Source organism: Hyaena hyaena, unplaced genomic scaffold (assembly GCF_003009895.1).
Source record: "Hyaena hyaena isolate Hyena2069 unplaced genomic scaffold, ASM300989v1 scaffold_731, whole genome shotgun sequence".
Lineage (NCBI taxonomy): Eukaryota > Metazoa > Chordata > Mammalia > Carnivora > Hyaenidae > Hyaena > Hyaena hyaena.
This window is the reverse complement of record NW_024081360.1, coordinates 778,291-805,754: the sequence shown is the minus strand read 5'-3', so window position 1 is coordinate 805,754 and position 27,464 is coordinate 778,291. Positions and strand designations below refer to the sequence as shown.

The window sequence follows — 27,464 nt, the reverse complement described above, 5'->3', positions numbered from 1 at the left end:
TATGGAAAAGTTTGGCATGGAAATCATGAGGCATAATGAGCCTTATATTTATTTTACATTGTTCTTACTATGTTGTTAGTTCATGGAGGGAAACAGTGTTGGAGGGATTTTTTTTAACCTCCACATATTTCTAACCTTTGTGAAACAGATGCCTCCAGTGCCCTTCCCATAACCCTAGACACTTCAGGATTCTCAGATGATTTCCATCTGCCAGTATCTGCATCTCTATGCCTGCAATCTCTTTTTCTTGGAACTGCAAAAAAGTGTGCTGCTTACTTGCATGGCAGACCAGAGGAGCAAAGAATTAACATGCCCTCCACTGGCCCCCAACAGAAAAATCCCTCAATCAATGGCTCTCAAAGATTGATGTATAAACACCTCAGCTCCTTGTTCTTTGAGTAGAATAATTCTGAGCTATGTGTTGTACAGTCCTTGAGGTGTGCTTGGAAGATTGAGTCCCAGTGCCCACCATGGTAACTGGCTTGATGACACAGATTTTACTGGCTTTTTTCCCTTCCTTGTATCACCAAGCCACTTCATACCAGTACTCCCTGTACCTCTCAGATAAGCTAGCTGGACTTGAATCCTTCATCTCAGGTGGGAACCCAACTAAGACACCTTAAATATGGACTCTCCTATAGAACATCCCTTGGTGTCCCAGTCATAAAGAGAATACTGGGGGAATCAATTCAGAATCTAAGTCAGCATACTGTTTCTTATTTTTCAAATTACTTGGAAATTATCTCACCTAGATGTACTTTATTTCTTAGTAGTAACATTGACGGGGCTGGCAATTAGGTGGCATACATGCTTGTGGGGGGAAAGCCCAGAAGAAATCATTTTTGAGTAAAGGGAACATCTAAAGAACATTCTGGATTGCCCACATATAGGGATGATAATCAAAATATTTAACAACTGGTACAGTATGGTCCTCCACCACTCATAAAAGATATTGGACTGTATGCTGCAGGGCTGCCATGCTAGCTGACCATTGTCTCTTCTCTGTGAAACAGAGTCCCAGTTCTGCCTTGGTCAAATCTTTAGACTGAGTTGAGAGGTTGTTGAGCAGAGAATAGTTTACTTGGCTTTCTCCAGAGGAACTCAGAGGTAGATGGGTTTAATTTTTATTCCTCCTCAGAAAGAGAAGTAATGAGTAAAACCTTTTATCAAATATTCCCAAAAGAAGATAATGGCCAAACAGGAGCCATGTTGTCAGGGACTTTGAGACTCCAACAGGGCTTTATGTTTTATTTGTGTCCTCTCCTGAGTGTGGAAAGAAAGCCACAAACTGCACCAAGTTTTGTTCTAGAGAACTGTCTCTTTTCCATCAATTGGGTTGTCTGGGCAAGACCAAAGAGCAAAGTAGCCAAGGCATAGGTATGTAGATGTCCCAAGATAAGCCCATCAGAGTCTCTCTCCTGGGACCATGAAAGTGAAACAAAATGATGAAAGGATGGGAGAGAAAGCCTCCAGAGTCTATTTATGTAGGGAGAGTGCTAATTCAGTCATGCAATGGGAATGCTATCAACTAAGGTCAACCAGTTCCTCCTGCCCAGAGTTGCCTGGTTTCTCTTCATGTCCTTGACTTTGTTGTTTCTGGGAGCCTTTTGATGGCCTTCTCATAATGGCCACTTATTCCTTAAATTTTCCAAAATTGGTTACTTTTGCTTACAACTAAAGAACCATAACTCAGTCAGGTCCTATACGCTTATCTTCAGCCATGTTTTGTGGGAAGTAGACTTCTTCAACAAGTGTGTGGCAGCAGTTACTGAAAATAGAAGCCAGTCCCTGGATCTTCAGCAAACAAGAGGAAGAAGACACAGAAGCTTGATGTGAGCCAGGGATGTGGTGTATATCACTTTCAGAAGATCAGCTTTACCACAGTCAGCTCTCAGTTACTTGTGAAGCCAGAATTCCATCTCTAGCTTCTCCATTGTCCCACAGGCTAACTGGCTTATGAGTAGGCATATCTCACAATCAAAGCCCTAGTGGCTCAGATAGATGCTTGGAAAAAGGCAAAAGCTCAGGTCAGGCTCTCTTGTTAGCAATTTCAGTAAAACAAGGGGTCAGTTTATCCCATTGAAATCATGGGATAAAATAAGGCCTCACTGGAATATGTGTCAGTTACCATGATATTCACACCTACAACAAAATAATTATGCATAGGTCTATGTGCATTTCATGGGAACCATACTATAAACTGGGTGGGTTTCCTTTTTTTAATGCTTATTTGCATTAAGGAAACTGAGAAATGAATTTTCTGTCATAATTGCAGCTATTTCTTTGCCAGTGTTGAGTATAATGCATCTATATCAAACTCTCAAAGAAGGGCCACCTGACCATCTGCCAGCCCAGCCCACCCATAGAGCTTTGCCTAGAAGCCATGTCTTTTATAGAATTTAGCTCGGGCGAGAAGATCATTGACCAAGTCATTGTCTATGTCCACTGGAGTTGCAACAGCATCTATTCCTGACTTAAAAGCCGAGAGACCACCTGAAATGAAACAGAGATTCATATTGAAACATTAAAACTTTCAGTGGAAATCAGCTTTGAGCATTCCCAGGATGTAAGCCCCCCTAGGCAAATCTTTCAAAGCACACAGTCCCAGACCCTCCTTCCCCTTTCCTTCCTTCCCCAAAGAATCAACTACCCCAAGAATCTCTGGGAGAATTCCAGATTGCTTTCCTTCTCTCTCCTTTTGAAGGCTTTTGTATTTCTTGCTACAAAAGTCATATTTGCTTCTTATACAGTCCAGGCCTGGCAAAAGGAGATCCCAGAAAATCAGTCTGAGAATGCTTATAACATTCTCTCAATCATTAAATAACTTACTCATTTAAAAAAATTACTTATTCACTCACTTTTTTAGACATTCAATAAATGTTTTTAAGCACCTGCTGTGTACCAGGATGGGTGCCACACTGCGTTCAGGGTGCACAACGGTACCCAAGATGTAATCATTTCTCTGTAGGGATATGTGTATATTTAGGTGTATTTTACCCAAGAATTTTGATCTTCAAAAGTTCCTTATGTGTTTAACATAATTGTGCTCTGCTCTGATGTATAGAGAAAAAGCTCCCTAGTCCTGATCCCTGACTTCAAGGACCTTGAAATAGAAAAAACAAATTGTTTATTCTAAAGTGAGGATGGGGGCACCTGGGTGGCTCAGTCAGTTGGGCAGCCGACTTCGGCTCAGGTCATAATCTTATGGTTTATGGGTTTGAGCCCCTCATCAGGTTCTGTGCTGACAGCTAGCTCAGAGCCTGGATCCTGTTTTGGATTCTGTGTCTCCCTTTCTCTCTGACCCTCCCCTTCTCACGCAGTCTCTCTCCCTCAGAAAAAAAAATTTAAAAAGTAAAGTGAGGATGTTAAAGTGTGGGAGGAGAGACGTATATGCATACCATAAATTTATAGGAGATAGACTTAATAGGACTTGGTGTGGTTGGGTGTGAAGACAGAAAGAACCAGAGAACCTAAGAAAACAATCTGTTTTTCTGACTGGGATGACTAGACATATTTTGACACCTTTTTCAGAGACAGAAAATGCAGAAGAAAGAGCAAGTTTATGGTGAGAAGCTAGTGACTTAATTCAGTCTGGAAGATGCTGAACTTGAGATCTGTGATCAGCCAAGCAGAAATCTCCACTTGGACATGTCATGGTACCTAAAGCCCTGATGTCACTGAGAATGCTCACAGAGTAAAAGTTTATTTGAACAATTCATAAAGAGGTTAATAGTTTCTTTCATCAAGAAAAAAAACTATCAGGGGAATGTAAACATATTCTTTTAAACTATGGCGTTAATTCTCAAGGCATCACTCAGTGGCCCAGTAACCAATGAGAGAGGTAATGAGAATGCCAACACCTGGCAGAAGGGGAAATGGAAGTTGGGAAGGAAGTCCACTCAAAGTAACTCAGTGGTTCAGAGAAAACTAGTGCAGTATTCTGGCAGCTCCTCCCATGCCCACTGTCGACCCCATGGGAATACTCCCAGGGACGCCTAGGGCACATCTGGTCTTCAGGGGTATCACTCACTGCTCTTTTTAACAAAGCTACACATTATATGGCCTACCTTTGAGATGCTGAGCCACACTCCATGTGGGGAATTTTTTCTGGATTGCCTTAATTTTGTCGGTTAGAATCCCAACAGCCTGCAATAGGTGTTCTTTGCTGTCCCAGGTACCAACAGGGTGATGAATTTTTTTATCAAGCTAGGAAAATCAGATAATAACGTCAGCATCTAGATGAAGCAACACATTTTTCTGCTATTCCTGATTTTTCTTCCTGTGTTCAAGTACACAGACAGTGGTCTCAACCCCCTTAATTTATCTCCACAGGATCAATTCTATAGTCCTTTCTCTCACAGAAAAGAGAGTCAGAGAAACAAAGTATGATTTAGGAGATGTTAATGTGGCATAATGTTAATTGAGCTCTCAAATAGAAATAAATATATGAAAAAGTTGTTTCAAAACAAGTAATTAGCACTCAATGTCTAGATATTTGCAGTCAAAAATAAAAATTTGTTTCTAACTGGGACAGCTAAAAGTCTGGGTTTCTACAGAAAATTAGAGACTGGAAGAAATACAAACCTCACACCAGTCAGAGTGGCTAAAATCAAACTACAATGAGATATCACCTCACACCTGTCAGAATGACTAAAATAAAAAATACAAGAAATAAGAAGTGTTGGCAAGGATGTGGAGAAACAGGCACCCTCTTGCACTGTTGGTGGGAATGCAAACTGGTGCAGCCCCTCTGGAAAACAGTGCGGAGGTTCCTCAAAAAATTAACAATAGAACTCCCCTATGACCCAGCAATAGCACTGCTAGGAATTTACCCAAGGGATATAGGAATGCTGATGCGTAGGGGCACATGTACCCCAATGTTCATAGCAGCACTTTCAACAATAGCCAATTCATGGAAACAGCCTAAATGTCCATCAACTGACGAATGGATCAAGAGGATGTGGTTAATATATACAATGGAATACTACATGGCAATGAGAAAGAATGAAATCTGGCCACTTGTAGCAATGTGGTTGGAACTCAAGGGTATTATGCCAAGTGAAATAAGCCATTCAGAGAAAGACAGATACCATATGTTTTCACTCATATGTATCTCAGGAGAAACTTAACAGAGGACCATGGGGGAGGGGAAGGGGTAATAAACAGTTACAGAAAGGGAGGGAGTCAAACCATAAGAGACTCTTAAACACTGAGAACAAACTAAGGGTTGATGGGGGTGGGGGAGAGAGAGATTGGGTGATGGGCATTGAGGAGGGCACTTGTTGGGATGAGACCTGAGTGTTATATGGAAACCAACTTGACAATAAACTATATTTAAAAAAAAATACAGACTGGAAACAAACATTCAGATAGTTTGGATTGCCTTCCACCAATTTGCTTTAAAAAAAAAAAAAAACAAGTTGGTTCAAATAGAACTTAATTATAGTGTTTTGATCTACATGGATGAAATTTACTACTTTATGAACCCCAATGGACACTTTTAATAATGTCCTTTATAAGATTTTCTCAATTAAGTGTATTTTATGTTATTAATTACAAATTGTAATTTTAAAACTCATTAAATACTTTTACTGGAGACAACCAATAACTGATAAATCTTGAATGAAATAACCAAAGACATGTTAGAGAAATACCGAAGTAAAAATAATGCTGAAGTACCAAGGTGTTTTGAAGCCTGGAAGTACTGCAAATAAATATCCAGTTTGGGTTGCGCCTCCATAAAGAAGGATGAAGTGGGACTGACTGAAAGTTCCTTGCCAAGTACCTGCATCAAGCCAAATCTAAGTCCTGTGTGGTCCCAGCCGTCTTGCAGGACGGCTCCACCATGGCTTTCTCTGGAGATGATGGCTGCAATGAGAGCAGGGTCCACACAATGCCTCAGCCCAACTTCTTTGATCAGAACCTGGTAAGGCTTTAAGGCCCTCAAATCCATCTCAGCAAACATTTCAGAACCACGGATCCCTAAGTCAATAGAAAATAAACTGTTACTCCAGAAGAAAACCCTCTTTCAAAGTGTAGTAAGTTAGTCACAGCGCCTGACCACATCTTGCGACTGTGCTAGGACATTTTCCAATCTCTAATTGCATAAACCTTGAAAGGTCCACAACCCCAAGCAGATACCACTTCTGCTCTCTTTCTTGATCTTCTGCTACCTGCCACATTGGTGCATTGGGAAGTCTCTTGAACTAGGACTCAGCCAACCTAAATTTGAGTCTGGTTCTCCCACTACCTAGTTCCAGACCCTTGGGAAGTCTCTTCTTGCTGAGCCTCAGTTTTCAGATCTATAAATTGGGGAGGTAGGATTAGATTGATCTTATTGTTGCTTCCAGTGCTGACTTTCTAATACTGGGATAACATGAAGAAGACTTTGGAACAAGATTCTCAGAAGATGTACAAAGAGCGAGAGACTTGCTTAAAATGCTCATGCTGTAACATGAAGTGTAAAACCAACAACAAACCAAAAAACAAAGCCAGAATTTAATATTTTATGTAAGCAATCATTTCAATACATAGAAATAAACTCATTTGGATAAGGTTTGGAAAGAATAGTGGGAAAATGAAAAGAAACAGTTTGTTAGGCTGGTCAGGATTCTGCTTTCTTCTAATTTTTAATTTGATATTATTGCTGTAACAGTGATTATACCTTTTTAAAATTAAGCTACTTCCTAAAAGTGAATCTGAAAATGATAATTAGGGGGAAGCCAAATGTTTGCTTTGCTTTTTCACTCACCACAGTTAATCAGCCTGGTTATATCACAAGAAGCACCAGAGGTCTCCATGGTCATGATGTCACCATAGCAGCCATGGTACAGGCGGGGATGCAGGTGAGGGCTCATTGATTGAGTGAAAGGGTATGAGCCCCTAGAAGTGCCTGTGGAACAGAATAATTCACATGAAGCCTGTGAGAAATATGACTCTAGTTGCTATAATGTGCATTACTAAACCAAAGGCGAAGCCATAGATTTACTCCTCCCCAAGTCCCTCCCAAGACCCTTAGGATGGCTCATTAGACAAAAGAGAATAGAAGATTTCTCCTTCCCACTTTACTTCAACCTTAAAAAAATTTTTTTAAAGTAGTCTTCACACCCAACATGATCCGGAGATCAAGAGTTGCATGCTCTAGCGACTGAGCCAGCCAGGTGTCTCCCACAAAAATTTTAATAAAGCACTTAATCCTAAATATTGTAGAAAGTATTATGAAAATCAAATTTTTGTAGGCCTCAAAAACATTTGCTATAATCTTGATCAGAATTGAAATAGCGACTAGAGGGGTGTCTGGGTGGCTTAGTTGGTTAAGTATCCAACTTCAGCTCAGGTCATGATCTTACAGTTTGTGAGTTTGAGCCCCCACTTTGGGCTCTGCACTGACAGCTCAGAGCCTGGAGCCTGCTTTGACTTCTGTGTCTCCCTCTCTCTCTGCCCCTCCCTCACTCACACTCTCTCTCTCTCTCAAAAATAAATGAACATTAAAAAATTTTTAAATAAATAAATAAAATTGCCGCTAGAGTTTTAAGCAGGAACTTTGAGAGAAATTTAATACACTTCTGACACAAATACTTCTGGGATGTAAGCATCTGTATTAACAATTGCCTTTGTTTAAGAATACAAGAAAGAAGGGTAAAAATACCATATAAGATAGAAAGGAAGGGTGCCTTTAACTTAAAATATCCATTTTATATCTGTTTCTGTAAAGTTGAGTTTCTAAGTATAATTAGTAAAATTGGAAATAAAATTTAACTTACCATAAAACTTTAAGTTAAATTCATTCTTATTTTTTATTTTGTCATTATGAAGTGACTTTCTGTTCAAGTCTATTTGCTAAAAGAGATAAAGAGCTTTTCTGTAAGTTGAAAAGCTTGTTCTAATAGTTCCTAGGATTGTTGACTTATATCTTAAGACTACATATATTTGTTATAAGAAATTATGTTTGTTAAAACCCTTGATGTTAAAAAACTATGTTGGGGCAACTGGGTGGCTCAATCAGTTAAGCGTTCAACTCCTTATTTCAGTTCAGGTCATGATCTCACAGTTTGTGAGTTCAAGCCCGACGTGAGGCTCTCTCCTGACACCTCAGAGCCTTCTTGGGAATTCTCTCTCCTCTCTCTCTCCCTCTCTCTCTGTGCCCTTCACCTGCTTGCTCTAGCTCCTTCCCTGTCTCTCGCTCTCTCAAAAATAAATAAATTAATTTAAAAAAACCAACTATGTTGTTTCATTTAGTGTTGTATATGGTGTTTTTATTTTTTTTAAATTTTTTTAAAAATATTTTTATTTATTTCTAGGAGAGAGAGAGAGACAGCATGAGCAGGGGAGGGTCAGAGAGAGAGGGAGACACAGACTCTGAAATAGGCTCCAGGCTCTGAGCTGGCAGTCAGCACAGAGCCTGACACGGGGCTCGAACCCACGAACCGCGAGATCATGACCTAAGCGAAAGTGGACGCTTAACCGACTAAGCCACCCAGGCGCCCCTGTATATGGTGTTTTTAAATAGGACCATTCACCATAGGTCTAGTTCTGACTAAGTTCACAGTATGAAGAGACTCTCTTAGAATTAGGGACACAAAGGAACTCTTTCTTATAAATATTTATTTTAAAAGGAAAACAAAGCAACTCTAAAGATTAACTTTTTAAAAAAGCAAAACTTAGGGCTCCTGGGTGGCTCAGTGTGTTGAGCATCCGACTTCAGCTCAGGTCATGTGATCTCCAGGTTAGTGAGTTTGAGCCCCTGCATTGGGCTCCATGACAACTCAGAGCCTGGAGTCTGCTTCAGATTCTGTGTCTCCCTCTCTCTCTGCCTCTGCTCTGCTCATGCTCTGTCTCTCTCTCTCTCTCTCAAATAACAATTTTTTTAAAAATTAAAAAATAAAATAAAAAGCAAAACTCATCAAAACAAATAAAAATACAGGCACAATCTACTCTCTCCCATCAAGAAACAGGCAAAAAAAAAAAAAGAGTTTTGCAAATGCACGAGGAAGTCAGACAGTGAAACTATCAAGTAAACTCAGAATACTAAGAAAGCCTATTTAGATAGTAAAAGCAGCAGAAACAAGCAAAGCCATTAAGCTTCTCAAAGCAGAGTGGATGTGTTCCTGCAAACAGCAGGAACCATCACACTGGCACTCCCATGGCCCTCAGTATACCTTGTGCCTGCAATATGTGTAGGAAATATACACGAATGAATGAATAGATTTCCATGACATAGATCATATGTAAGATAGAGGCATGGAAGCCGTGAGAGAGGGTGCAAACTGACAACATATATCCAGAATCTGACCACTTCTCACTGCCTCTGCTACCACCACCAGGGTCCAAACCACCCCATTGCTCATCTTAATTATTGTAATAGCCTCCTAACTGACCTCCCTCTTCCACTCTTGCAGCCTAATCCCCAGCAGTCAGAGTAGTCTATGGAAACATGCCTGGGATCCTATTGGTCTTCTCTCTTAACCTTCCGATGGCTTTCCAATCATTCAGTTGTGGCCTCCACGCCCTACCTGATCTTGCCTCTGCTCACTTTTCAACTTCTCCTTCCCTTCCCGCACTCTTCTCCAATTACATTCTTCTCCCTGATTATCCTTCAACTTGCAGGCAGGGTCCTGCCTCAAGGCCTTTATGTTTACAGAAAATGTTGCAAAATATTTAGCCTAGAATGCTATTTTCTAGGTATCTACATGATTTGCTGCTTTGCTGCCCTTTAGGACTCTGTTCAAATAACACCTTATCAGCAAAAGATAAGAATAAACAAAAAAAGATAAAATCCTTATATGTATAAAAAGGCACTCAACCACACTCAAGAGAGAATGCCATATTAAAACATCACTGAAACACTACATTTCTTTACCAATTTAATCTAAAAGTTTGACAATGTACTCTGACAACGAGGCTATGGGGCAATACGCAATCTTATACATTGCTGTGGAAGGGGATTTTGCAATAGGCTGTTGTTTCAGCACTTTATAACAGCAAAGGTCTGTGAACAATGCAAGTGTCATTAATGTAGGGACTGAATAAGCCAAGCCACCTCCACACAACAGATTACTATGCAACTGAAAAGAGGAAAGAGGAAGAACTCTATATCATTCTATAACATTATCTCCAGGTGCAGAATAGTATTTATAGAATTGTACTCTTTGTTTGAAAAAGGGAAAAATATGATTTTGTGTGTGTGTGTATGTGTGTGATTTCCTTATATATTCAAAAGAAACAACACAAAGATGAACCAAAAACTAATAAAATTGTTAGTTATGGGGGAAGGTAAGAAGTGGTAAAGGGGACAAGAATAGAGGTTAGATTTCTGTAAATGTACTTTTTTAATAGTTTTTATTTTTGAGCCATGTAAATGTTTCCATGATTTAAAAAATTAAATCAAATAGAAAAAAATCCTAAAAAGTGAAAGACAAATAAACCTAACTTTATTATCAAATTGAAATTTTAATTAACACATAGAGAATGCTTACTTCAAGTGACTTAAAAACAAGTCTGTGTAAGTATATACAACTAGTGGAATACATCCTATGAACATAAAGAATCATAAGAAAATCTTAAACTATATTCACAGGATCATTGTGGGTTGGTAATAGTTATTTTGAAATGATTATATGTAAATATAATAGTTACTTTGAAATGATTATATGTAAATAAGTAAACATGTTAATGTTACTCGGAAACAAGATTTTAAGTAAATCCTTTATATTCACAAGTATAAATGTGAAATATCAGTATGAATGTATAACTATTTTTCTGTTTTAAAAAAATATGTACTTTCTAAGTTCTCTCCACTGAAAAGACCTGGAATAACAGCCCCATAGCAATGGAGCACCGCTGGTACCCATATTGTGGTCTCTAAATACTATTTCCCCACTCAAAGAAACCAGTGCTCCTCAGAAAAAAGGCTCATTCCTGGTCTGGGGGAGGAAATGCTTAAGGTGACCCAAGAACATCTTCTTGTGACAGAACTGGCTCTTATACATAATAGACACATACTCTAAAACATTTACAGGTGAAATATTTTGATGTTTTGGTTGCTTTAAAATATTTCAACCTCCCCATCACCAAAAAAAAAAAAAAATACAAACAAAAAATACAGAGATGAGGATATACAAAATAGGAATAGCAAAGTGTTGATGGGAGTTAATTATGAGCACGTGGGAGTTAATTATGCTATTCCCTTCCCCATTTTATATCTATAGAAACATTCTACAACAAACTTTTAAAAATTACCTTATTAAAGAGACTTTTTTCCTACTTATATTAAAAATGCAACATACTAATGCCTCATTCCTTGTCTTTCATTACCTTGCGTTATTTAATTTAATTTATTTATATATTATTTTATTTACCTATCACCATCTGACATCTCTTCCTTCCTTTCTTCTTTTATTTATTCCTATTTTTTTTTTTTTCCTGTTCCTCTCTCTGGAACATTTTTTTTCTGCTATATCTTCCTCAGCACCTAGAACAATACCTGACATAAAGTGGACATTCAATAAATATTTCTGAATGAATGCACGGATGGATGTATGGATGCCTATGAAAAATGCATATCTGTGGCCTCCTCACACTAGGTCTATTGAGCCAGTTTTTAGGTTTGAGATCAAAGAATCTCCACTTTAACCAGGATTCCCAACAGATTCATTTATACCGAAGTTTGACTTAAGGGAATTAGAATGTGACCATGGACTTAAACTACTTGTGTTGACATCATAAACACACAGTTCTTTCTTAATTATAGTCACCTTTCAGTTAAACATAGCTAGTATAGTAGCTTGTAATTAGGCTACTGGCTATATAACTCTGCTGTCACCTGGGAATTAAAGAAGGAATAAAAATTCTAAACTATGTTCCCCTACCTTTGACCATATGCATATTTGGAAATTGTCATTTTTCTGTTGCCTCACTTTTTCAAATTTAGAATTAAACATTTTAGAAATACTTTCTTCTCAATCTTCACTCTATTCATAAAGAAAACTTGAACATTGTTTACAATGTCTTTTCATTTTTCTTAAGCCAAAGTTTCAATTTTTTTCTTATTCAAAGTCCCTCACCATTTCACCAGCCTACATTTTTAGCCTTCCCTTCAGAAATCCTTACTTCTATTCTGATCACATTGACCTGTTTATTGCACCCCAAATACTTGCCATGCATTTCTGCCTTTCTATACTAAAGGCATTCTACCCATCCAGTGCCTCCTTTCTTCTCTTATCAAAACACAAAACATTCTTCAAGTATCACATCCCTTCAGAAAGCCTTTTGGTATCAACATCCTGACTAGATGTGAACTTTTCATCCTAAACTCCTCTCAGACTAGTGTCTTTTCTGTCTATATTCATTTAACTCTTATTTACTGCCTGGTATTGATAATTTTATCTTCATATGTCTTGCCTCCCAAGGCACTGTCCATAAATTCTCACTGATATCACCTTCACCTGCCTGGCAAGTAGAATACACTCTTAATAATAGATATAAGCAGTTGATTGATGGCCAGTCTGATTAGAGAGCCTATCCCTCCATTACATGTAATCATTGCTTTTTCTGATTCATGACTGTCTACAAATATTTGTGGACAGCCTGCAAACAATACCAAATGTCAATCAATGGCTTACCAATGAGAGCAACAAGTCCCCAAAAGAGGATAGAGGATAGCATGGTGGTGAATCTTATCCTACAGCACCTGTTATGATTTGAAAGAGAAACTCGTTAATTTTAAAACTTGAAAGTTTCCTAAAGGAAATTTGTTTTGATTTTAAAAGTTTAGAGTCATTTCTAATATAATACCTTTTTGCCAGTTCCAAGATATTATTCTCATAGGCTTGGTTTTATGGTTCATTGAATCACTCTCTTGCCTTATAATCTCCCAACTCTTTTTAATCCAACTTCATATTGACATGGCCCTATGGATATCTTATGTATGTTACACACACACACACACACACTCATTCCATCTCCAAACTTCCAAACTTACTCACATTATAATTTTGTTCCCATTCTTGTACTAGTCTCCTTAGAAAATCATAAGAAATCATGAGAGGAGCATTAGAGATCATGACTCAGAATAGGGTAGCTATGCTCCCTACATTCCTCCATCAACTCTATTCTTGGTTTCATTCAAAAGACAGCATAAGTGCTCTACAAGACACAAGAAGGCTAGCACTTACCTTGTTTGTGAACTTGCAGAGGAAGTCTCACCTCTCAATATGGGAAGGTTCCCCGTCCTCAGCACTACCCTGCACGCCAGGCTTTAACAAAGCAGTGGCCTTCGTCCTAAAAGACAGGTTAAACAATTTGAGAATCCATTAGTTGGTAGATCTATGAGTACCTGGCTTCAATCCAAGCAGACTTCAGTGTGGCTCTGCCACTGTGTGAGGGAGGTTTTAAGCGCCAGCACATAAACTCACCTGCCTCTTCTTATCTACATTCTGTACCACTGATCATTGGAGGAGGTTTATATATGGTTTAAAACCCTCTCTTTAAACCACTGACCTCATTAGACCTGATTATAATAATACTTTGGACTTAGGTGGCCCTTTTAATAAAAATATTTCAAAGCATTTATTAACCACTATTAATTAATTAATCTAATGAACCCCCAAGTTGTAGTGGAGGCATATATTTGGTGGACAGTATCTAAAATTGAGCTAGGTCAACAGCTTCTAAATGTGAGAACAAGAAGGAGATAATTAGCATAAAAAAGATAAACAAACAAGAAATATTAGCAGCTCTCATTCCTGGATTGGTTGTTTGCCTGAAGTCTGAGCCTCCTGGTCTTTGTTCCTCATTCCGTTGTCACGTGATCCACATACCAATATGTCACAGGGCTCCTTGCTCCAATTCTACACCGATAAACAAAGCCAAGATTGGCTACCTGCTCTGGGAGATCAGTACAAAGCCAGGGAGTAGCAACATGGGTGCTGGTTTCCCCAACTATCTGAGGAAATGGGAAAAAAAGATTTGGCCAGGGATGAACTTTTTTTTTTCAAGGATGGAGTATCTTTCTTCACATTTATGTCCAAAGGAAGAGATAAAGCACATTGTGCAGCACTGGGAACAGGAAATGGAAGAGGGGCGCCTGGGTGGCTTAGTCGGTTAAGCGTCCGACTTTTGCTTAGGTCATGATCTCGCGGTTCGTGGGTTCGAGCCCCGCGTCGGGCTCTGTGCTGACTGCCAGCTCAGAGCCTGGAGCCTGTTTCAGTCTGTGACTCCCTCTCCCTCTGACCCTCCCCTGCTCACACTCTCTTTCTATCTCTCCTAGAAATTAAAAAAAAAAAAAAAAGGAAATGGAAGAGACATTCTTGAAATAGACAAAGCACTATTTCCAAACGGGAGGACATCTCATATGGGTCCCTTCCACATGTGGGAGAAGTTTCTCAGACTATGTACAATCCTTCCATAAATCCACCAGCTGAAGACAGGTGTGAGAGAGCCTGAGCAGGATATGGGAAAGATGAAGGGCCTAAGTCAACCAACTTGCCAGGCTCCCTGGCAATGAATAAACCACAACTTCTAGGAGATCATGCCCCCATGAAGCTGATCTCTGCACTATCTCCTTGCATTCACTTCTGCCCTGACTACCTTCCTGTCTGTAGAATAGATTTCATTTTAAGTGGCTTCCAGTCTTCTCTTCCAAAAAAACAAAAACAAAAACAAAAGGGCAGGGATGTTCTGAATCAGTGATGATTCCTGCCCTGACTCTCATGAAAATCACTTGTGGTAGGGTATGGGAAACAGCTCTACCACAACCACTGATGCTGTAGTCAGGGCCACTCTTTAATAAGGGGTTTTGCATGGGTCCAGCTTCTCCAGTATGGCCCTGAGGAACACATGAACCATCACCATTAACAGTGGCAACATCACACTGACATTGTACTCAAGGCCTGCATGAGTATTTTTTATTTAAAAATAAAACACTGAACGTGCTGTACTGTTAAATGTGAAGCATATTTTACTCTTCTCCTGATTTTCATATAGTGGGGTTATAAGTCCTTCTAGGCATGAAGGTCTTAATGCCCAGGCCTTCTGTAATTTAAATAAATGTTTTCAAACTAATGTGGGTTATTAAGCTTTGCTCAAATTGTGAGAATACAAATAAACATTTATTTGACACTCATCATACATCAGGTTTCTATGTGCATTATGTCATCCAATATTCCAACAGTTCTGTAAGATAGGCATTATCCCTTATTTTAGAGATGAGGAAGCCGAGACTCAGAGAAGTTAAGCAGCTTGTCAGAGATGACACAACAGGACATGACAAAGCTGGGATTTGAGTCCAGATCTGTAAGATTCCAAAATCCATGCTCTTCCACTATGTCCAAGGTGCTAGCACTGTGCATCAATGACCCTACACAGTAATTACAACATGTTCAAATCACTCAATTCAAAGCATTGTCTGTGGTCTGAATAAGTAATTCTGACTGTATATATTTTGCAGTTATTTGTAGATTCTGTTGTAATTTTTATGGAGCTCCCTACTTCTCTACCATCTTGCCCTCCCTGATCTCTGTTGTACTTTTAAAATACAAATGTGAGTCAACTGAATCCACAGTGGCTCTTTGTCACTTTTATCTTTTCCACCAATAACATGCATTGAGCTTGTGTAGTAGCCCTGGTGCAACAGTAATAAGATGCATGGCTGAGGTCTGCACCCAAGTTTGTTGCGCTCTAAAGTATAAATTTTAACTACTATAATCTACAGCCCAGTGATGGTTAAGTGTGGGTGCTATTGTATAAAGATCGGGGATAAATTTTGATATTTAAAAAGTAATTTATTGGGGCGCCTGGGTGGCTTAGTCGGTTAAGCGTCCGACTTTTGCTTAGGTCATGATCTCGCGGTTCGTGGGTTCGGGCCCCGCGTCGGGCTCTGTGCTGACTGCCAGCTCAGAGCCTGGAGCCTGTGTCAGTCTGTGACTCCCTCTCTCTCTGACCCTCCCCTGCTCACGCTCTCTCTCTCTCTCTCCTAGAAATAAATAAAAATATTTTTTTAAAAAAGTAATTTATTGAATGATTCCCCATCTCTTCCCAGGGGTGACAACAGTGACTATGCATGTGAGTTCTACTGATGCTGCCAAGAAGAGCTTGAGGGGACCAGTTGCCTGCTATAACTTCCATCAGCACCTCTGTGCTTCCAAAATAAAAATATGATCTATATGCAAAACGTCTACTTGCGACACAAATAGAACTTTGTGACCAGTTCCCTGACCTCCTGCCCCTGCCAATCAGCTGTCCATGTCGAAGACTTTTCAATATAGCAATTCTCTGGTATCCTCTGGTAGCCAAATAATACATCTGTGGTTCCTGGCCTTGTGGGTGAAGACTCCAGTTATGCCTAACCTCTAAAGATACCTTAAGCCAAGAGGTATGTGGGTTCCACAAAAACAACTTGCTTTCCATCAGTCCCACCAAAGCAGGGTGTGGTAGGAAGAGATCTGGCCTGGAAGTCTAGAGATCCAGCTTGCAGCCTAACATCTGCCTCTGACCAGCTGAGAACCCTCGGGCAGGTCATCAGTCTAGACATCATTTTCCCATTTATAAACCTGGATGACAGCAGATGATCTGCAAGCTCTCTTCTGGCTCCAACAATCTACAGGATCCAGAAGAGGAAATACTGTGGGAGGTCAAGCAGAGAGGCTTAAATGTGGATAAAGTACATTACAGTTTGTACTGTTGTTCATGGAAAACTTGGACTTCATTTTAGCTTTCATCAAAATCACAAAGGCCATGAAAATCATCCAGCGTTTTAGGGTGGCTTTCAAAATAAATTTTCTCCTCTATCTTGCAATTGGCAAATTGTAGAATTCTTTTATCGTACATAGGCACAGAACTGAATTCAGGATCCTCATCATCAACCATTTTCACTGACAAGGACAGTAAAAAAGAGGTGGTGTTTGTTTGCTTGCTCGCTTGCTTGTTTGTAAGTCTCAGCCATAGTTACAGATTTCTCTGTCAGGCTCGGTGAATTACAGTACATATGAGCAAGGCCAATGAAAGTTTTAACTTTGCATATGTCATAGCCTCAAAATTGCCCCAAAAATGTAAATGACTGAAAAATATAATACATTGAAAAAAATCAAGATTCTTTTTGTAATTGTCAAGTCTCAGATCCATGTTCTGATCACCGTTGCTCATAGTTTGGGGCTAAGTGGGGGCCACAGTCAGGGAGAATTATTATTCCTGTCACAATGCCTATCACTGTGATGTTCAGGCCCAAGACAAGACTCAAATACTCTGGCAATTCCACAGAATTTTTCAACTTTTCTTCCTCTTGCCTATCTACTTCCTAACTCCAATGTCCTTCCTACTCTCCCTAGGTTAATCTGATAACAGAGTTGTATTAATTAGTGACAGAAACTTAAAGTAATATATTTTTAGGTACAATTAAACCGGGCTTTGAATGCCTGAAATCTTGTTTTTCCAGTGAGAAATGAGTCAGTCTGCCAAGAGGATACAGAAACCAGAGGACAAACATCACACACACACGCACACACACACACACACATACACACACACACACCCCTTTGCAACAGGTCATTATTTTTATAATAAAATCCACGTATTTTAAAAATACCCATGTATTTTTATTTTTATTTTGTTGTTGGTGTTTTTTTCTTAAATAGTTTATTGGCAAGTTGGTTTCCATATAACACCCAGTGCTCATCCCAACAAGTGCCCTCCTCCATGCCCATCTCCCCACTTCCCCTCTCCCCCACTCCCATCAGCCCTCAGTTTGTTCTCAGCATTCAAGAGTCTTTCATGGTTTGCCTCCCTCCCTCTCCCCAACTATTTTTCCCCTTCTTCTCCCGCATCATCCTCCACTAACTTCCTCCTAATCCTCCTATGCATGCAAACATATGGTATCTCTCCTTCTCTGCCTGACTTATTTCTCTCAGCATGACACCCTCTAGTTCCATCCATGTTGCTACACATGGCCAGATTTCATTCTTTCTCATTGCCATGTAGTATTCCATTGTGTAAATATACCACATCTTCTTGATCCATTCATCAGTTGATGGACACTTAGGCTCTTTCCATGTTTTGGCTATTGTGGAGAGTGCTGCTATGAACATTGGGGTACATGTGCTCCTATGCATCAGCATTTCTGTATCCCTTGGGTAAATTCCTAGCAGTGCTATTGCTGGGTCATAGGGGGGTTCTACTGTTAATTTTTTGAGGAACCTCCATACTGCTTCCCAGAGGGGTCGCACCAGCTTACATTCCCACCAACAGTGCAGGAGGGTGCCCGTTTCTCCACATCCTCACCAGCATCTATAGTCTCCTGATTTGTTCATTTTAGCCACTCTGACTGGCATGAGATGGTATCTCAGTGTGGTTTTGATTTGTATTTCCCTGATGAGGAGGGATGCTGAGCATTGTTTCATGTGCCTATTGGCCATCTGGATGTCCTCTTTGGAGAAGTGTCTGTTCATGTCATCTACCCATTTCTTCACTGGATTATTTGATTTTCGGGTGTGGAGTTTGGTGAGCTCCTTATAGATTTTGGATACTAGCCCTTTTTCTGATATGTCATTTGCAACTATCTTTACCCATTCTGTCGGTTGCCTATTAGTTTTATTGATTGGTTCCTTTGCTGTGCAGAAGCTTTTTATCTTAACGAGGTCCTGATAGTTCATTTTTGCTCTTGATTCCCTTGGCTTTGGGGATGTGTCAACTAAGAAATTGCTGCAGTTGAGGTCATCAAAACCCTAGAAGAGAAAGCAGGAAAAAATACCCATGTATTTTTAAATTTTATTGTGGAGAAAAATGTGAAATCTACACTAGTGTTTAAGATAAAACACCAGATTTAGAAATGTTTCTCTTTCAGCTCCCTCTTGGAACTCTGCTCCAGACCACCACCTACCCAGAGTGGCCTTTATGTGCCACTGAGAAAGCATCAGTGGAAAAGTTTAAGAAGTACCGTACTAATTAATAGAAGGAAAAAAATGATGATTGAATCAGAGGTACTGTATGTGCCCTGAGAAGTAGATTTTGGTGGGAATTCCTTGAGGGTCTCCTCAAAACATATCATAGACAGAGCTGTACTTGTGCCTTGAGCTAGCCTAGGTCAGCACCCTTTGGAGTTATAAGAGCCCAGTATCTGAAGCTCTCTTGGTCCCCTTTCTTTCCTCATCCCCATCTACTTCCTTCCCAGCACTGGTCTGTGGTTTTAGAGACTAGGTTGTCTCCACCATGTTGCCATTTGTGAATCCCAGTCACAGCTCTCCTTTCTCAAGAACAACCAAGGATGATTACCATGGCTACTCATTTAACCTCTCTGAGCCTTAGTTTGCTTTATCTGTGAAATGGAGATGATAATGATGCCCCATGACTGTTTTGAAGCTAAAAATAAATTATATGTGTGAAAACATGTTATAAACTGCAATGTTTCATACACATGCCAGTTATTACTATGATGGAGCAGCACACAGATCCTGATGGGTTAGCTTCTTGTTGATTTATTCATTTGTTTGTTTATTTGTCCATGAGATACCAGGAAACATAATGAAGAGTTGACTAATAGGATAGGAAGTAACACGTGAAGCTTCGCTTCAGCCAGGAAGGACATATGACAAGACAAGAAGGGCTATTGCTGGGACTCTGCAGCCCGCCTGGTGGGACTAGAGGGATGACGATCAGATACAGTCTCACACAGCCTGAGCATCCACTGCACAGCTTAGAAACTGAAGAAGAAGGGGCTGTCCAAGAATACATGGCAATGGCACTTTAGAAACAATGGCTTGTGGGAAGGCAGAAGGGGAGCCTGTTCACAAAATTTCACTAAAAAGTTCAGTTTAACCTCGAGATATTTCAAGATCTGGCTTGAACTCCTTAGTGATTTTCTTTTCTTATCTTGAGTTTAATCCACTTGATGGTAAATAAAATACCATACCCTGCGAAGGTACATGATCTTCCAGTGTCAAATATTTGACCAACATTTCAGAAAAGAAGAGACACGAAAGGTCAAAAAACTCACAAAAAGATGCTCAACACCATTGGGCATAAGGAAAATACAAATTAAAACCACAGTGATAATTACACACTCTCTAAAAAAGGTTAAAATCAAAGACTGGTTATATAAAATATTGGTGGAAATATGAAGCACATAGAACTCTTGTACATTCCTAGTTAGAATGTACAATGGAATAATTGCTTTGGAAAACTGTTTAGCAGTTTCTTCTGAAGTTAAACATATGTTGGGGAGGAAAATTTTTTCTCTACCCTTCACAAATCTTCTAGCTAGTCTAAAAATTAAATTGACATGAGACAGATTAACAGAAGAAAACAACCAAATTTTAGTTGTATGCACACGGAGGCCCAATAATTAAACTGAGATCTAAAGAAATGACCAAGGCAGGCAGGTTTTATATTTTTTAGACAAAGAGACAATAACCTGTGGGTAACTGATAAGACAAAGAAAGCTTATGTTATGGAGCTTCAATTACTATGAAATTCTGAACAGAATTTGGGCTGGGGTAGTAAATTAGTAAAAAGTACAAGGTTTGTTGATAAAGGCTTCTTGGCCCTGAATCCCCTCTCTTTGTTGATAAGGATGATACCTCTTGATACAGGGAGGTCAACTTTCATACAGAAAATTTCTTTCCTGCTTTATGGAGACAAAAGGGAGGAGGGGTGTTCTTGCACTGGCTGTTTTTAACAAACTTTAATTTAAAACAATATGCCAAAGTAGCATTTTGTGGGGTGGCCTGCTTTGGGCACTTATGCATGCATCTACCATAGGATCCAGAAATTTCATTTCTGGGTAGTTATCTAAGAGAAATGGAAACAAATGCCTCCAAAAAGATTTGCACGACAATGTTCATAGTATTTATTTATAATAGCACAAATACTAAAAACACCAAAAATTCACCAACAGGAGAATGGATTAACAATTGTGGTATAGCCATATAAGGGAATAATACCCAGATTAATAAACAAACAAATTAGGAAATAACTCCAATTAACCTAGGTTGGGTCAAATGCCCACTTCTGGACTATTCAACTGTCTAGAATGGATTTGCTTGAAAAGGAGAAAAGAAGAGTCTGAATTTTTTTTTAATTTTTTTTTTAATGTTTTATTTATTTCTAGGAGAGAGACAGAGAGAGAGACAGCGCAAGCAGGGGAGGGTCAGAGAGAGAGGGAGTCACAGACTGAAACAGGCTCCAGGCTCCGAGCTGCTAGTCAGCACAGAGCCCGACGTGGGGCTCGAACCCACGAACTGTGAGATCATGACCTAAGCGAAAGTCGGACGCTTAACCGACTAAGCCACCCAGGCGCCCCTGAATTTTTTTTTTTTAATATGCCATAGTTGTTCACTATACCTGTGTTGGAGAAAAAAGCTAGGGCAGTATCTGAAGGAAGAGTTGAGTCAAGGCCACTTTGTTATGATTTATGCTGGGAATGACTTGAAATATTTAAATGCTAGAGAAGATATTGAGGGTATGGAAATGGAAGCATTATGTGATCACGTAAGATTAAAGACATGAATTCAAAAGCCTAAGAATAGAGACTGGTCTGAGGTAGGAATGGGAACACTTCTTTTATTGTAATAGAAAGAATAAGAAAACAAAATCAGATAGTAATGCAGTTAAATGTATTGAGTCGATAGGAGAAAACAGAGTTCTCTAATGATCTCTAATTCCTTTATGAACTAGAATGTCAAATCATGTGCTAAGTGTAAAAACTAAGTAGAATTAGAGGCTTAAGGAAATGGAGAAAATGGAGAAAAGCCACTCTGGATATTTAAGAGACTTGACAAGAGAGCCAAATAGATTAGTAGCGTCCAGACACGGACTAGTTGAAGTCAGAGTCCATAAATGTTTTAGAAGCACCAAAATGCTAGGCCTCCCAAAGTGCAGAGAGAGGAAGCATGGATTAGGACTATTAAGCTTTTTAATAATAAGTTTTCTTGTTTAACAACAGGGAAATGTTTGCAATATATTGTTAGGCTCTTTATCTAAGTAGGTTGTTAAATAGTATTAATGGATGGTTCCAATTTTATTTTAGGTGTGTGTATATGCAGTCATGGAGAATAAGTTGAATTGCATCTTCACCTGCACCAGATGTTATAAAATTTTCTTCAAAGAGGCTACACCACACTTAACTTCTAAAGTAGAGTATGAATGTTCCCAATATCACATATGTCCACCAACATTTGCTATTATCAGACTTTTTAAATTGGGTAGGAAAAGTCTAATTTCCTGGATTGAGGCTGGGTGTCTTTTCATCTGTGTGTATTCACTATTCCACTTACAGCTTCTCTAAACTATTTGCTTATATCTTTTGATAATCTTTACTGAACCATTTGCTTATTTCTCATTTTTTAAAGTAGGAATCCTTAATACGTTGTAGTCTGGGTCCTAGTCTTTTGTTAATTATATGAAATATTAGGAAAGGAATTTCAGACCATAAAGCAAAATAATAATAAATAATTTATTGGTTATCCTTCACATATTTCGCATATTCTACAAAGAATATGGTATTAATTTGGTTATCAGAAAGGAATGCTATTTCAAAATTCTTTGGAATTTCAGAGAATCCAGTGTTCTCTAGAGTGTAGGTAAGTCTTATCCCACAGGTAGATACTGTGTAAGGATTTCTTTTAGATGGTCCTGGGCCCCTGGAGTTTTGTGAAAACTTCAAGGGCACCTTCTAGAATTCTAGCCCCTTGGGCCTCATCTCAATAGGTGACTGGGAAGATGGCATCATCAGAGGCCATTTACATTTCCCCTCCCTTCTTTGAGTCACATTGAGGGCTGAGGGGAAGAAGTCTGAGTTTTCGGTCCAGATGTGCACAGCAGCAGAAAAGCTCAGGAAAATACTGACCTTCCTAAGGGTCCAGTCCAGCAACACACAAAGGGGAGAGGTCTGAGGAGTCATAGCTATCTGTCACCCAACCTGTTGACCCAATCTCAGTCAGTGTTCCTGAGGCTGGCTCAAGGGTTAGAATGCCTCAGGCATCACTGGATTCTCCTGGTTCCTTTGTAGGAACTTCTGACAACCCTGGAACTGGAGTATTCACTGTTCTAAAAAAATGGGGAAGTGGCCCCAGATGGTCATGACATTCTGTTAACAACAGAGAGCAGCATTGTGCTGCCTTTGCCTCTGAAAAGAGCCAACCCAAGAAGGTGCCAGCTTGGGCAGAGTGAGTAGCTTGGCCCCAAAACATCATCTTATAGCAATTTTTGTACTATTTTATTATCTCAGCTAGATTTACTTGATTTTGTTAGGTTCCAGAATTCTCATCCAAAGGAAATTGTAACTACAATAGAAAAAAGAAGAAAATGGAAGCTACTGGCTTTCTTCATCTTCACTTTCTTTTGATTCTCTGCATCGACATAAGCACAAAACACCAATATGTTCAATGCCAAATTGTCTATAAAGTAATTATTCACTTTTAAAGTTATCAACAACTCTCTATACAGCTGGACTGAGCCAGGATTATAACATAGGCAATGTCTTTTTAATGTTATATTTGTACATTGCTTCAGAATTTTAAATGGGCTTTTGAATAAGTTAAAATATCTGAAATAACCCTCTGAGAAATGTCAAGCAAATTTCTCCTCCATTATTCATACAAGAAAGGAGATGAGATGATTTTCCCAAGATCTCCCAGCTAATAAATGGTGAAGCTGAGACTAGACTCCAAACATTCTGATGCTGCGTCCAAGGCATTTCCTTCCCATTACTTACTGGACCAGATGATCCACAAGGCATTTATTTCTTAAATTGTGAAATTCCAAGATCCAGTGATTTGTTTTGTCATTTCCAAAAACCAAACATTAATACCCTCACTTACCACCTGCTGCACAAAGACCTCTTTTCCAAGCCACGTAGGTCTACCTTAATTTCAACACTGCCCAACACCTGTCTACCTTCTCTGATACACTCACTCCCACTGGAAAATATGCCTTTTAGACTTCTATGTTCAGAGATTTTCTAGACCAGCACTGTCCAAAAGAAATATAATGTTAGCCATAAATTTGATTTAAAATTTTCTATTAGCCACATTGAGAAGGGGGAAAGTAAGATAAGACTAATTTTATTTTTTTTATTTTTTTTTTAATGTTTTATTTATTTCTAGGAGAGAGAGAGAGAGAGACAGCGTGAGCAGGGAAGGGTCAGAGAGAGAGAGAAAGTGACAGACTCTGAAACAGGCTCCAGGCTCTGAGCTGGCAGTCAGCACAGAGCCTGACGCGGGGCTCGAACCCACGAACCGCGAGATCATGACCTAAGTGAAAGTCGGACGCTTAACCGACTAAGCCACCCAGGCGCCCCAGATAAGATTAATTTTAATAGTGTATTATATTTAACCCAATACATCCAAAATATTATTTCAACATGTAATTAGTATAGAGACTGAGATATTTTACAATCTTCTTTTTCATACTCAGTCTGTGTATTTTAGATTCACAGCATAGCTCAGCTCAACTCAACTATGTTTCAAGTGTTCAGTAGTCACATATAGTCACTAGCCACTTCTAAATGATGACTGTTTAAATGAGCTTTTCATACCCTAAGACAAATGAGTCACCTACATAGAATTTTTATACCTATGGAGGAAGTATTTTTAGGTATTTCAGGTTGCACTGTACCAGGTCCTGTCAGCCCCAGGGTCCCTTGAAGTATTTGTGGTGCTAAAGTCTTGGGCCTTAGTTCAAAACCTACTCTCCCCTTAACTGGCCATTTGACACTGAGAAACTAAGCTAATCCCCCTGATTAACTAACTTAACCAGAATACTATTATTTATTTATGATATTATGAAAATTATATTTAATTTTATATGTAAAACACCTATTATGATGCTTGTCATACACAGCAATCATTCAACAGTAACTCTTGGTTACCAGTATTGATCCTCCTATGCTGCTCAGTTGTGCTGGACTTTCTGTGACTAGATCAGGCCAGTAGGCAGCCAGTATTCAGGAAGGAGGGGAGTAAATGTCCTCCGTGGAGCACCCTGTAGTCCCCCACACCAGCGTACTCTTTACCACTCATGGTGAGTCAAATAGGGTCACCTCAAAATTCACGTCCACCAGGAACCAGTGAATGAATGTGATCTTATTTAGAAATAGGATCTTTGCAGATGTAATCAAGTTAAGATGCGACCATACTGGATTAGGGTCAGCCATAAATCTAATGACTGTTATTCTTAAAGGAAAGCCGTGTGAAGACACGCGGGGACACACAGGAAGTAAACATGTGAAAGATTGGAGTGATGTGTCCACAAGCCAAGAAGTGCCAAAGATTGCAGGCAACCACCAAAAGCCAGACATGGCTGACCTGCTGACACCTTGATTTTGGACTTTTTGCCTCCAGAACTGTGAGATATTATTTTCGGTTGTTTTAAATCACCCAGTTTGTGGCAATTTGTTACAGCAGCCCTAGATAACAAATACCCCACTGAATTTCAATTGTCTCTTTTCTGGATTGTCTCTCTCAGTCTGTTGATTCATGTTGTGTCATCTTGCTAGCCCCAGTACTTGGCATAGTATTTGGTATATCTCGAGTGCTCTATATATGTTTGTGGACTAGAATTGAAGTGAGAAAGCACACAGGAAAACTAAGTCTGATAAACATGTAAGGATGTCATTCTACTCCTGATAAATCTCTAAAAACTATTAATATGAGCCAAGAAAAAAAGGTATGTTTGGAAAAATCTGTGAGTGATTGTCCCAGAAAACAATCTATGAATCTCTGATGGTGAGGGTTTTTTTTTCGGTTTTGGTTTTGATTTTCCAGATTGGAGAGTTTTGATGTAAGACAAAGAGGGTAGAGTAGTAAGAAGCAGAAAAGTCCATAGAACGAAGGCAGGAAGCAGAAGCCTTGAGGCAAGAAAAGTCTTAAGTGAGCAGACAGGAGACCAGAGATTAGTCAGAAAAATCATTTGACCGTCAGAAATAGTAGCTGTTGACAGAGAGATGGAGAATTCCAAGTAGGCTCTGTCCTGTCAGCACAGGCTCCAACCCACAAATGGTGAGATCATGATATGAGCTGAAAGCAACATTTGAATGCTTAACCAACTGAGCCATCCAGTCACCCCCTAGCACACTGATGGGTTTAAATCTTGTTTTTTCTCTCTCTCCTCTTCCCTCCCTCTCTCTTGCTATCTTTCCTACACTCTTTAAGTTATTCACAAAGCATAGAGAAAGATACAGAGAAGACAGGCAATAGGAGAAGCACATTTTGATGGCATAAGGTAGGTGTTTATGTGAGAATCATTAGGGAGCTAGTTGGTGCTTGGAGGGAGGCAGGAGGGCAGCAGGTTATCCACAGGGAAGAAATGCTTAAGGAGAATTCCCAGTTTTTCTTAGGAATACATTTTTTAAAATCACAGACTGTAAACTATTTCCCACAGAAGTTAAGGAGAACATCAGAGTAACAAAGGCCTTTTTTAAAATTAAAAAAAAAAAGTTTATTTATTTTTGAGAGAGAAACAGAATGCAAGCAGGGGAGGGTAAGAGAGAGAGGGAGACACAGAATCTGAAGCTGCTCAAGGCTCTGAGCTGTCAGCACAGAGCCCAACGTGGGGTTCAAACTCACAAACAGCGAGATCATGACCTGAGCCGAAATTAGACACTTAACCGACTGAGCGACTCAGGCTCCCCAACAAAGGCGTTTTTTTTTTTTCAATATCATTTATTGCCCAATTGGCTTACATACAAGACCCAGTGCTCATCCCAACAAGTGCCCTCTTCAATGCCCATCACCCAGCTTCCCCTCTTCCCCACCCCGCATCAACCCTCAGTTTGTTCTCTGTATTTAAGAGTCTCTTTTGGTTTGCCTCCCTCCCTCTCTGTTTGTAACTACTTTTTCCCCCATGGTCTTCTGTTCAGTTTCTCAGGATCCACATATGAGTGAAAACATATGGTATGTGTCTTTCTCTGATTGACTTATTTCACTCAGCATAATACTCTCCCATTCCATCCACATTACTGCCAATTGCATGATTTTATTCTTTCTCATTGCTAAGTATTATTCCATTGTATATATAAACCACATCTTCTTTATCCATTCATCAGTTGATCCGTATTTAGGCTCTTTCCACAATTTGGCTATTGTTGAAAATGCTGTAAACACCGAGGTACATGTGCCCCTATGCATCAGCACTCCTGTGTCCCTTGGGTAAATTCTTAGCAGTGCTATTGCTGGGTCATAGGGGAGTTCTATTATTAATTTTTTGAGGAACCTCCACATTGTTTTCCAGAGTTGCTGTACTAGTTTTCATTCCCACCAACAGTGCAAGAGGGTTCCCATTTCTCCACATCCTCACCAGCATCTGTTGTTTCCTGAGTTGCTCATTTTAGCCACTCTGACCAGTGTGAAGTGGTATCAGTGTGGCTTTGATTTGTATTTCCCTGATGATGAGTGACATTGAGCACCGTGTCATGTGTCTGTTGGCCATTTGGATTTCTTCTTTGGAAAAGTGTCTATTCATATCTTCTGCCCATTTCGTCA

The 27,464-nt window shown here is 39.5% G+C and overlaps 1 protein-coding gene across 2 annotated transcripts; it reads right to left on the bottom strand.

The window, feature by feature from the left end:
- Nucleotides 1–1,233: 1,233 nt before the first annotated feature.
- On the bottom strand, nt 1,234–13,647 carry LYG2 (lysozyme g2). 2 transcript variants are annotated; one of them, XM_039217980.1, is made up of 7 exons: nt 13,413–13,647; nt 13,173–13,278; nt 12,621–12,688; nt 6,752–6,892; nt 5,786–5,982; nt 4,068–4,206; nt 1,234–2,493 (listed from the first exon to the last, which is right to left on the bottom strand). In XM_039217980.1, the coding sequence occupies exons 3-7, from the start codon at nt 12,661–12,663 to the stop codon at nt 2,375–2,377; spliced, it is 639 nt and encodes a 212-aa protein (XP_039073911.1). In that variant the 5' UTR covers nt 12,664–12,688; nt 13,173–13,278; nt 13,413–13,647; the 3' UTR covers nt 1,234–2,374. The 2 variants fall into 2 exon arrangements, with proteins under 2 accessions (XP_039073911.1, XP_039073910.1); XM_039217979.1 differs by lacking the exon at nt 13,413–13,647 and having other exon boundaries at nt 13,173–13,359.
- Nucleotides 13,648–27,464: the final 13,817 nt, after the last annotated feature.